This window comes from Megalobrama amblycephala, linkage group LG15 (assembly GCF_018812025.1).
Source record: "Megalobrama amblycephala isolate DHTTF-2021 linkage group LG15, ASM1881202v1, whole genome shotgun sequence".
In the NCBI taxonomy this organism is placed as follows: domain Eukaryota; kingdom Metazoa; phylum Chordata; class Actinopteri; order Cypriniformes; family Xenocyprididae; genus Megalobrama; species Megalobrama amblycephala.
Genome location: NC_063058.1, coordinates 4,230,844 through 4,243,059, shown reverse-complemented (window position 1 = coordinate 4,243,059; position 12,216 = coordinate 4,230,844). Strand labels below are relative to the sequence as shown.

The following is a 12,216-nucleotide window of genomic DNA, read 5'->3' as shown; positions in this document are numbered from 1 at the left end:
AACACAAACATGTACATACATGTTCCTCACATATTATTGTAGCCTAGTTTGGGCTGAACACAGTGTAATGACACCTTTTCCATTAATATGTTTATGAACAACTGAAAAAAGCACAAATGTCAGGGCATGTCAAAACTTCTCCAGGCCCCAAATCAGCCTCAGACTCCAGAGGGTTAAGAGGCTGGATCCAAACTGAAGTTGAAGTCCTCTCTAGTCACCTCGGGACGGGTGTCCCAAGGTAAAACAGAAAAGCAAATGGAGAATAGTTCCAGTTGTCTGGAATTCTTCTTAATAATGGAGCTCTCAGCAGATGAATAAAAACTAAAAACTAACAACTCCTATAAGACACATTTAAAATCAGATTGTTTCACATTAAAGGAATAATTCACCAAAAATATGACTAAAAAGCAAAACATTGTATTATTAGTTTTAACTTTATAGAACAGTAAAATGCAGCCTTTTTCCAAACCTATAAGATTTTTTTTTTTTCATAGTGACTACATTAATGATAAACTTAATGCTATTCATTTTGTCATTTTGGTGACGTAGTCTTTTTATTTGCTTTGTATGGAAAAAGCAGCCATCTTTTCAGTTCCACAGAAGACAGTAAGTCATATGGGTCGAGATGAGAGTGAGTAAATGATGACAAAATTCATTTTTCAGTATTGTTCACTCAAGTCAGCATAGCTTGAGCTCAATTAGCACACAGTTACCCACATGGAAACACTAAGAGTCAAAATTTATCACACACCAATCAGAACCTTCAATAGAGAGATGAAAGAGCCAGAGTCAGTTCATTCAGTTTTGGAACAATGGATCCAGAGAGACCTGATTGAAAGGGTTGAGGACACCAGAGAGGAGGAGGAGGAAGAAGAGGATGAGCAAGAGCAGTAAGGAGTGGAGGAAGAGGTGAAGGAAGAGGAAGAGGAGGAGGAGGAGGACGAGGATGAGGATGAGGTGCACTAGTTGACCTGTAACTTTTGAGTGCTGTACTTTGTTACAGCATGCATCAAATTGCCTTACATACAGATAGAGTTTCTGTCTGCTTCCATTTTGTAAAAAGGATGTGTTACAATTACAGTAATCTGTACTTCTATTTTTGTAGGACACAGAGACGATGGAATGGAAGAAGCCTGACTAGACATTTCAGTTGATGCGTGCCAGGCGTGGATTAGGCATCCCCCTGCTGCCTGGAAAGGGCCAGTGCAGCCTGTCATGAGATATTGATGAGATTCTCTGGTCTGTCCCAGACCAAAGATGTGATGCTGGGGCAGAATATTTTTTGTTGTTGTTTGGTGTAATGTACTGCACAGTACATTAAGGAATAAAAAATATGCAAATGTATACATGTGTTCATCATTGTGAAAAGTTCCGTGAGGGGGAGAACCACAAGCAACACAACTTATTACTGGTTTTTGTTTTTGTAGTATTGTTTTGAATTTATCTCACCGGTGTGTAAGACTATGTTGTAGTGTGTGTGTTTTTGAGGGCTTGTGTGTGATGTCTGAGGGCAAAGTTTGTTTTTTCAGCAAGAGTGAATGGTTTTTAGTGTAGAGCTTCATTTTTACCTGAAAATAGGATGTTTGGGGAATTGGGTGAGATGTTATGGATTTGTGTTTACTGTTTTGAGAATATGAGGCATAGCTTTGAGAAATGTGTTTAAGCAATCGAGAAAAACTGTAATATTCACCCTGTACGCATGCGGTGGAACTGTACCAATACTCAATGCAAATTCTCCAGTATTTATATACCCAGCCCATCCTTGGCTGTGTATATTTCTTGTGTTCCCATGAAGCAGAGAAGAAGAACCACTCATAAAATCATGTTTTATCCGTCTGTAAAAAAAATAATTTCAAAATTAACCTATTTTTGTGCTTAATTTGCAGATGTGCAGCACTGTAGAACACAACCAACTAAGCTCACTTTCAGTAAAACCTGGAGAATCTTTGACCATTTCCTGTAAAGTATCAGGTTGTGATCTCAGTGATAGTTCCAAGGCACCTTCCTGGATTAGACAAGTTCAGGGGAAGATCCTTGAGTTCATTGGCATGATCCATGCTGGTGGTAGAACAGACTACAAGGATTCACTGAAAAATAAGTTCACCATCTCCAGAGACACATCTACAACACAGTATATATTAAAAGAAAAAAATCTGCAATTTGAGGACACGGCTGTGTATTATTGTGTTCGGTATACGGGCACTGTGATAAATACAAGTTTAAAGCTTGTGCAAAATACATGTGCACAAACACTGAACATGCATGATTAAATAATTATTAAGTAAAATCATTTATTTATAATTATAAATTATATATTTAAAAAAATACACATCAGATACACATCAAACAACTAACTAACTAAATATCAGAGTTCAAAATACAAAGATTTGAATTCATTACTTTCTATGCCTTATGTGGATCCATACATACATCTGATTCAGTAATATGATGCCCATATTTAAATACAATACTACCCTAACTGAATATTTAAGTGGATTATGCAAATTCATCTTCCTCTTGAACCTTCATAATCAGTTCTCTATCTGTGCAGCTCAATAATTCAGTACAACAATATGGAGCGTAAAGTTTTGGGATTTACAGTACTGTTACTGGCTTCTCAATGTATGATTCCAGTCTTTACTGCTCAGAATATAATGGTTTGTTTTATCTGAATTTACACATATTTATCATGTTTTATTTTGCAGATTGTTGGTGTCAGACACTGACTGAGTCTGAAGCTGTAGTCATCAAACCTGGAGAATCCCATAAACTGACATGTACTGCCTCTGGTTTTGACTTTGATGACTACTGGATGGCTTGGATCAGACAGAAGTCTGGAAAAGAGCTGGAATGGCTGGCCTCGATATATGATAGCGAGAATATTTATTACTCCCAGTCTGTCCAAGGACGGTTCACCATCTCCCGAGACAACAGTAGGAAGCAGGTGTATCTGCAGATGAACAGCCTGAAGAATGAAGACACTGCTGTATATTATTGTGCCCGAGAGACACAGTGATTGAAATGACTGCAGTGCTGTGCACAAAAACTGCCATTTCAATAAAGCTTATGAACATTTCAATAAAGCTTGTTATTCTGTTGCTTGATGTTTTTAACATTAAAAAACGAGTAGGTCTCTAGAGTCTGTCTTAACAAAATAACATTGCAGAGGTTAAAGACACAGCTGTAGTAATAGGACTCTGTCATTACTAAAACACAGTCCTGTACCCACTCTCACCAGAACACATCACTGTTGATCTGTTTGAAGAAACTCAGAAGTGACACGCATCTGCCAAATGTAACAAAATAAAAACTGTTACATCAAGAGGTGGTACTATTGTCCCTGAAATGAATCTCAATGGCCTCCCCTTACGGAACAAAAATATATGGAAATATACTGCAAAATATAATGCGATGTATTACATAATACATTTCCATATATGGGAAACTAGTGCTTATATTTTTCAATATACTGCAATATATGCATTGACCATGTATGGCTATATATTGATATAAAATATGTATAAATGAAGACAAAAATAGCATTACATTCATCAAGTTTTATCCTTTATTGTGTATATATATTGCACACACATGTTCCCATATAAATGTGAATGTATTGTACACACATATATATCCACACATTCATGGAATGAGTAACAATCAGTGGTTACAACAGACTTCTAATTCCCAGCATGCTTTGCTTCTGACTGTTAAAGGAAAGTACATGTTAAAATTAAGTGCTATTTCATGTGTTTTGCTCAATATTGATATAGGAGGAGATCTGTTAGTGTTTAAAGTTGTATTATTTTGGAATTTAAAAGGTTTTCTGGTATGTGTGAGTTTTTGGGGTTAACATTGTGCTGAAGAGTAGAGTCTGTGATTAGGTTTATGATTGGCTGAACACCATTCAGACTGTAATAACTTTATTTAAAAAGTAATGGCTGTGCACGCTTTAGCATAGTGATAGTCTCTTTGGTAGAAACGTTAGTACATGCAGGTGTGCTTTTGTTAACTAACTTGAAAAAATATAAAACATTTAAAATGTAAATTATTAAAAAATATAATAAATGTGTTACATAATATATTTTAACATATGTGTTTATACTGCATGAGTAAATCTATCTGCAATATATTATGCATGCAGTACCATATCTGATCACATATAAATCTATATATTATGAAGTATGTTACTGAATATAAAATTACATACATTATGATATATTAGTAAATATATTATCACATATTTTTCAATATATGAAAAGCAATTCATTATGTATTATTCAATATATTGCAATATATGCATAGACCATATATGTATATATAATGATACATATAAAAATATATTGCAATCAAAACCAAAAAAGGCACTGTATTTTTACATATATTAGCAAAACATTTTCCCATATAAATCTAAACACATTATGGTGGATATTTATAAATATATTATTGCATATATTTTGGGATATATAAACACATATATTATATATTCATGTTCAATATATTGTAATGTATTGAGAGCGGCAATCATTTGTATATTTTGCAATATATTGCAATATATTACATGAATATATAATATAGTGTATAATATATGTATCATCAATATATTATTCAATGTATTCAAATATATAATATATTTGAAAATAGAAAGGGAAAATAATATGTTACAATATATCACAATATATTTTAAGAAATATACTGGTAAATATATTTTCCTTTTCGTAAGGGGATCAAGCTCCACAGACTCCACAGTTTTTGCTAATTCAGGGTTTCAATGCAAATGATCTGATGTCCGTTCCATATTTAAACAACTACACTGTTGAGTGGAGGACTCATCACCAGTTCAGCCTTGACATAAATCATGTTCACTTCATATCTCTTGCTGTTGCTGGCTGCAGTGTCTGGTAAATATATGTATAGGACAAACTATACACTTTTCTTAGTGTAAATAAATACATGATCCTGATTATTTGTACATTTTATGTTTATCCACAGGTATTGACTCTCAGGTTGTGCTCACACAGTCTGAACAGTCAGTGGTTGTGACTCCAGGTGGTTCCCACAAACTGACCTGTGCCTGCAGTGGGTTTTCTGTTAGTGGTACTAGCATGTATTGGATCCGTCAGGCACCTGGAAAAGGACTCGAATGGATTATTTATTATTATTCAGATTCTAATAAGAGCTCAGCTCAGTCAGTTCAGGGCAGGTTCACAGCATCTAAGGACAGCTCTAATTTCTATCTGCACATGAATCAGCTGAAGACTGAAGACACTGCGGTGTATTACTGTGCAAGTGAGATACTGTGGAAACATTAATACAGACAGCTGTTCAAAAACTCATCATGAGAAATGTGGAAATGTGGCATGGTTGAGTTACACAAACTGAAAATGGGGAAGAGCCTCTGAAATGACATAAGGACAGTCTACAGTGTTTTGAATGCACATACATTAAATACAAAAACCTGTTAATATTAAAATGATTCCTTTTTTCGAATCATACATGCTGTCTGTTCAATCTAAAACTTAACTTCTGAACTCGGATCAGTCTACAAACACGGTGAGTCATGTCATCCTCTCCCAGCATTGTTACCTGTTCCATTTGCCACATGTTCAGCATAGCTCTCTCTGTCAGCGACGAGGGATTTACATGTCATAAATCCAGGGAAATAGTCAGGCTGACAGAGAGAATCTCAGAATTACAGACACGCATCCAAACTTTAATCGTGGATAGTAGGAATGCAAGGGCTTCAGATACTGTTTTGTATGCGACTAGCTTAGTGAACTCTGTACATTGTTCGGCAGGGCACTTGAGTAACGGTGAGTCGGCCTAGCCGCGGAAAACACCACTCTTCCATTCCAATAAGAACATCACACAGGTTCTCCCCACTCAGTGACGCACCCACTGAGAATCCTGTTGAAAGTGCCCTAGATATTGGCGATTCTATTACATGGAACATGAAAATAGAGACTTTAAAAGTGCTGGCTAATGTTAATCGTAAATACTCTAAAATTATTATTCACGTTGGCACTAATGATGTTCGACTTTGCCAGTCGGAGATCACTAAAATTAACATTAAAGAGGTGTGAGAACTCGCAAGTACAATGTCAGGAGAAGTAATTTGCTCTGGTCCCCTTCCTGTTTGTCGGAGTGATGAGATAGTTAGCAGATTATCACTCAATGGCTGGCTGTCTAAGTAGTGTCCGCAAAATAACATAGGTTTCATAGACAATTGGAAAAGTTTTTGGGGCAGACCTGACCTGTTGAAAAGAGATGGTATTCATCCCTCTTGGGATGGTGCTGCTCTTCTCTCTAGTAATATGGCACATAGTCTTAGAGCTGAAACATGACAAACTGGGGCCCAGGTCAGGAAGCAGCAGACAGACTGGCTACACCGACCGTCTGCTAGCTGCTTCACGTTACAGAAGTCAGATAATTCCCAACACATAGAAACTCTTACACCTAGATATTATCACATAGAGACTGTGTCTGTACCCCGAATTAGTAAAAACAAAAAAACTTCCAAACCCATTTAATGGTAAAAATTTAATTGATGTTCAACAAATAAAAAATAGAGATAATAATGATAAACAAATTATAAAACTTGGGTTGTTAAATATTAGATCCCTTTCTTCAAAATCACTTATTGTAAATTATATTATCCCAGACAATAATCTAGATGTGCTGTGTTTGACAGAAACTTGGCTAAAACCGGACGATTACATTACTTTAAATGAGTCTAGTCCTCAAGGTTATGATTATCGACACAATCCTCGTCAGAAAGGCAAAGGGGGAGGTGTTGCTGTAATTAATAGTAATATTTACAGTATTAGTCAAAAGTCTTTCAAATATAATTCCTTCGAAGTGATGGTACTTTACATAACATTATGTAAGTTGACATTTGTGCTGGCTACTGTATACAGGCCACCAGGACACCATACAGACTTTATCAAATAATTAGCTGATTTTCTATCGGAGTTAGTACTAGCTGCAGATAAAGTCCTTGTTGTTGGTGATTTTAATATCCATGTAGATAATAAAAAAGAGTCATTGGGATTGACATTCTAAATTCTATTGGTGTTAGACAACACATGTCAGGACCCACTCATTGTTATAATCATACTTTAGATCTAATATTGTCACATGGAATCGATATTGATGCTGTTGAAATTCAGCAGAGTGACGACATCTCAGATCATTATCTAGTCTTGTGTATACTACATTTAGTCAAGGCGGCTAAACTGCCTCCCCTGCCATAAATATGGTAGAACCATCACTTCTACCACTAAACATCGCTTTATAAATAATCTTCCTGATCAGTTTCATTGCCTTAGCATACCAGACAGCTTAGAAGACCTTGATGTTGCATCAGAAACTATTGCCTCTGTCTTTTCCAGCACATTAGACTCAGTTGCTCCTTTGCGTTTAAAAAAGATTGAGGAAATTAATCCAACGCCATGGTACAATGAGCACACTCGGGCCCTAAAGGGAGCTGCCAGAAAATGAAGCGCAGCTGGAAGAAAACAAAACTAGAAGTATTTCGTATTTCGTGGAGAGAGAGAATGATTGAGTACAGAAAGGCCTTAAAATCTGCTAGATCTGCCTATTTTTCAAAACTTTTAGAAGAAAATAAACACAACCCTAGGTATTTATTTGATACAGTGGCTAAATTAACAAGAAATAAAGCTTCAACTTCTGATGTTTCCAAAGAGTACAGCAGTAATGACTTTATGAACTTCTTTACTTGCAAGATTGATAATATTAGAGAAAAAATTATAACCATGCATCTACTACAGTATCGCATCAGACAGTGCATTGTAGTGTCACTGAGGAAAAATTCAATTCATTTACTGCTTTAGGAGAGGAAGAATTGTCTAAACTTGTTAAATCATCAAAATCAACAACATGTTGTCATGATCACTAGTGTGAGTGCCCTATCAGCCACTAGAGGGCACTCCATCCTGGACTCTTGTTTTCACCCCTTGGACTTCATTACCCATAACGCACTGCCGGACTCATTATCTCATGATCACTTCATTACACACAGCTGTCTTGTATTATGTTATCAGTGTCTGTCTATTTATACCCTGTTGGTTTCTGTTCTAGTCATGGAGTTTTCAGTTCACATTTCCCGGTCCGTGTTGTTTCTTGTTCCCTGTTTTTGAGCCTGTTTTTGTATGGACTGCTATTCTGGATTTTGACCCTGGCCTGTTTATGGATTCACGATATTGGATTACCCATTAAACTTACCTGCATTTGGATCTGTCTCTTGTCTCCCTGTTTGCAAACGTGACACATGTATGTTAGACCCTATACCGACTAAGCTATTGAAAGAGATGCTTCCAGAGGTCATAGATCCTCTTCTTAATATCGTCAATTCATTTTTATCACCAGGATACGTACCAAAAACTTTTAAGCTGGCTATTATTAAACCTCTTATTAAAAAAAACACAACTTGATCCTAGAGAATTAGTCAATTACAGGCCGATCTCAAATCTTACTTTTCTGTCAAAAATACTAGAAAAGGCAGTTTCATCACAACTATGTTCTTTTTTAGAAAGAAATAGTATATGTGAGGATTTCCAGTCAGGAATTACACCGTACCATAGTACTGAGACCGCTCTCTTTAGAATTAATAATGATTTGCTCGTATCATCAGATCATAGTGCTGCATTTGACACTTTTGATCACAATATTCTTTTAAATGGTCCCACTTTATATTAAGTGGCCTTAACTACTATGTACTTGCATTTAAATTAATCATTTGATACAATGCACTTACTGTGTACATACATGTTTTTACATTGTACTTATATTTTAAAAATACCTGCATGTAATTACATCTGTAATTAATTTCTGTTATTACATTTATAATTACACTGTTGACCCAACCCTTACACCTTACCTCTACCCTTAAACCTTCCCATACCACCAAACCTGTCCCTAACCTTACCCATATCCACCTCAATAGCAGCAAAAGTGTTTTGCAATTCAATATGAATCCAGTAAGTACATTATACTTATTTTTTGATTTAAGTACATAGTTGTTAAGGCCACTTAATATAAAGTGGGACCTTTTAAATAGACTGGAAATTTATGTTGGCATTAGTGGAACTGCATTGTCATGGTTCAAATCATACTTATCTGACCGTTATCAGTTTGTAGTTGTACATGAAGAGATGTCATATCAATGTTATATCATTCAATATGGAGTACCGCAAGGCTCAGTACCAGGACCGTTGCTTTTCACTCTGTACATGCTACCCTTGGGAGATATCATTAGGAAGCATGGCGTTAGTTTTCATTGTTACGCTGATGATACTAAACTCTATATTTCTTCGCGCCCTGACGAAACTTACCAAATCACAAAATTAACGGAATGTATAGCTGATATAAAAAAACTGGATGACCAGTAATTTCCTACTACTAAATTCAGAAAAAACAGAGATTCTAATTTTTGGACCGAAAACTTCTTCACGTAATAACCTAGAATACTGTATAACACTTGATGGCTGCTCTGTTAAGTCTTCGTCGTCAGCTAGGAACCTGGGTGTGCTCTTTGATACCAATCTTTCATTTGAAGGCCATGTTAGTAGCATCTGTAAAAACGCATTCTTCCATCTTAAAAATATATCTAAACTACGACATATGCTCTCAATGAAAAATGTATATTATTAGCCCAGTTCTGTCAACACTGCATTGGCTTCCTGTTAAACATCGTATAGATTTTAAAATCTTGCTACTTACTTACAAAGTACTAAATGGTTTAGCTCTCCAGTACCTGAGCGAGCTCTTAAAGCATTATAGTCCTTCACGTCTATTGCGATCTCAGAATTCAGGCCAGCTGATAATACCTAGAATATCAAAATCAACCGCAGGTGGTAGATCCTTCTCCTATTTGGCACCTAAACTCTGGAACACTCTTCCTAGCATTGTTCGGGAAGCAGACACACTCTGTCAGTTTAAATCTAGACTAAAAACGCATCTCTTTAACCTGGCATACACATAACACATAACACATTATCAATTTATATTTTCAAATCCATTAAAGGATTATTAGGCAGCATAAATTAGGTCAGCCGGAACCGGGAACACTTCCTATAACACCAGATGTACTCGTTACATCAGAAGAAGAATGGCATCTACGCTAATATTAGTCTTTCTGTTTATCCCAAGTTTTACAGTAGTCAACCGGATCTGGGCCGTATCCAGGTGAGACCAAGGACCTACGCCTTGACACGACCACAACGTAGCCCTGAAGTATCAGCAGAGATTGAGTCAACTAGATCATCCACTGTGAAGGCCTCATCGACACGACAACCAGTGGCGCAGCTCCTCAACAACCATCCATACCGGCGTGATGAATACGATCCTCAACTGGATGGAACTGAAATAAATATTTTGAATGTTGCAATCCTATTGTACTTATGATAGCTACCTGAATCCTAACAAAGCACTGTTTGCCAGAGGAGAACTGCCCCCCCGACTAAGCCTAGTTTCTCCCAAGGTTTTTTTCTCCATTTTAACACCTATTTGCCACTTGTTTGCCATCTGATGTCACCTGTTGGAGTTTGGGTTCCTTGCCGCTGTCGCCTTTGTCTTGCTTAGTTGGGGACACTTGACATTTGACTTGACATTTGATATTCAACAGTGCTTTGATCTGCCTGCATTGACACTATTCTTTAAGAGCTGCTGTGCAGCCAAAATAATGTACCAGTTATCACTGTAAAGCTGCTTTGACACAATCTACATTGTAAAAAGCGCTATATAAATAAAGGTGACTTGACTTGACTTGATATTTTCTTATATTAATTGTGGACTGGATTATTTTTTCTAATAATCCTTCTGCCACAAAATTTCATTACCTCTACTAATGCATGGATATTGTCAAGATGAGGCTTATTTTAACAAAATAAACAAACAAACAAACAAACCAAAAACAGAAGAAATGACTAAAATAATTAAAATATTAAACTTAATATGTACCATGATGCAGCAAGTGCACCTGTAACTCCAGCAACCTTTATCCTGATAAGCTGTGAATCCTATAAGGCAGATACATGTGGAACCACAACCAGCTAAATATACTAAAAACAAATATTCACTCTAAACTGGAAATTAGTTTAGAAATCAGACATCTCAAAAAATGAACCATCAATGAGGTGCTGGTGAATTTCCAAAAACAACTGATCTTTCCACCGTAGATTGTTACCACCAACCACAAGCTAGACTCTGTGATCTGGATGCATCTCAGAATAAATTACAGAACAAAGGTGTACACTAATAAAGTAATATATCTTTTATCACTCTATCGTATCCTAAAACATGTTTTGAAGTCAGGCTAAAAACAGCAGTCTCTAAATTTCAGCAGTTGTCTGGAATTCGTCTGATGGAGCTCTCAAGAGATGAACACTAATAACCCCCATAAGTCACATTAAAATCAGATTGTTTCACATTAAAGAAATAATTCACCAAAAATATAACTGTCATGATCACCGTCTGTTCCTGTCAGTTCCCGGACTACATTTCCCACAATCCTCCCTGCCAGTCACATGTTCACTCCACACCAATCACCTGTTGCCACATACAGCTTAGCACACTACCTGGACTATAAATGACTCACACACACACCACCTGATTGCGAAGTCTTGTTTTCCCAGTGATACAATTCTGAGCGTTCTAATATCCTGTCTGCCAGTCTGTTACCGTTCCTGCCTGTTACCTGTTTATGATCCTGTGCTGCCTACCCCTGACCTGTGCTTTGTATACCGACCTGTGAGTGATATCTGCCTGTCCTGATCTTAGCCTGTATCCTGACTATGACTCTGCCTGTCCTTTGCTGTTCCTGTCTGTTCCTGTTTTGACCCTGCCGCTTACTTTTAATAAAGCTTGCAAATGGATCTTACCTTGAGTCCCGCTTCATTACAATAACCAAAAAGCAAAACATTGTATCATTAGTTTTAACCTAATGAAAAAAATAAATGCAGTCTCTTTCCAAACCTATTTCATTTTTTTTTTTTTTTTTTTTTTTTGTAATGACTACATTAATGATAAATTTAATGCTATTTATTTCATCATTTTGGAGACATTTTTATTTTCTTTGTATGGAAAAAGCAGCCACCTTTTCTGTTCCACAGAAGACAGTAAGTCATACAGGTCAACATGAGAGTGAGTAAATGATGACACAATGCTCATTTTTTGGTGAACTATTCCTTTAATATT

At 36.4% G+C, this 12,216-nt stretch overlaps 1 gene segment (V, D, J or C); it reads left to right on the top strand.

Annotated features, from left to right (window-relative positions):
* Positions 1-774: 774 nt before the first annotated feature.
* Positions 775-3,016, top strand: LOC125247992. The segment is given in 3 exon segments: positions 775-890; positions 2,552-2,622; positions 2,706-3,016. Coding segments are annotated over 3 exon segments (498 nt in total).
* Positions 3,017-12,216: the final 9,200 nt, after the last annotated feature.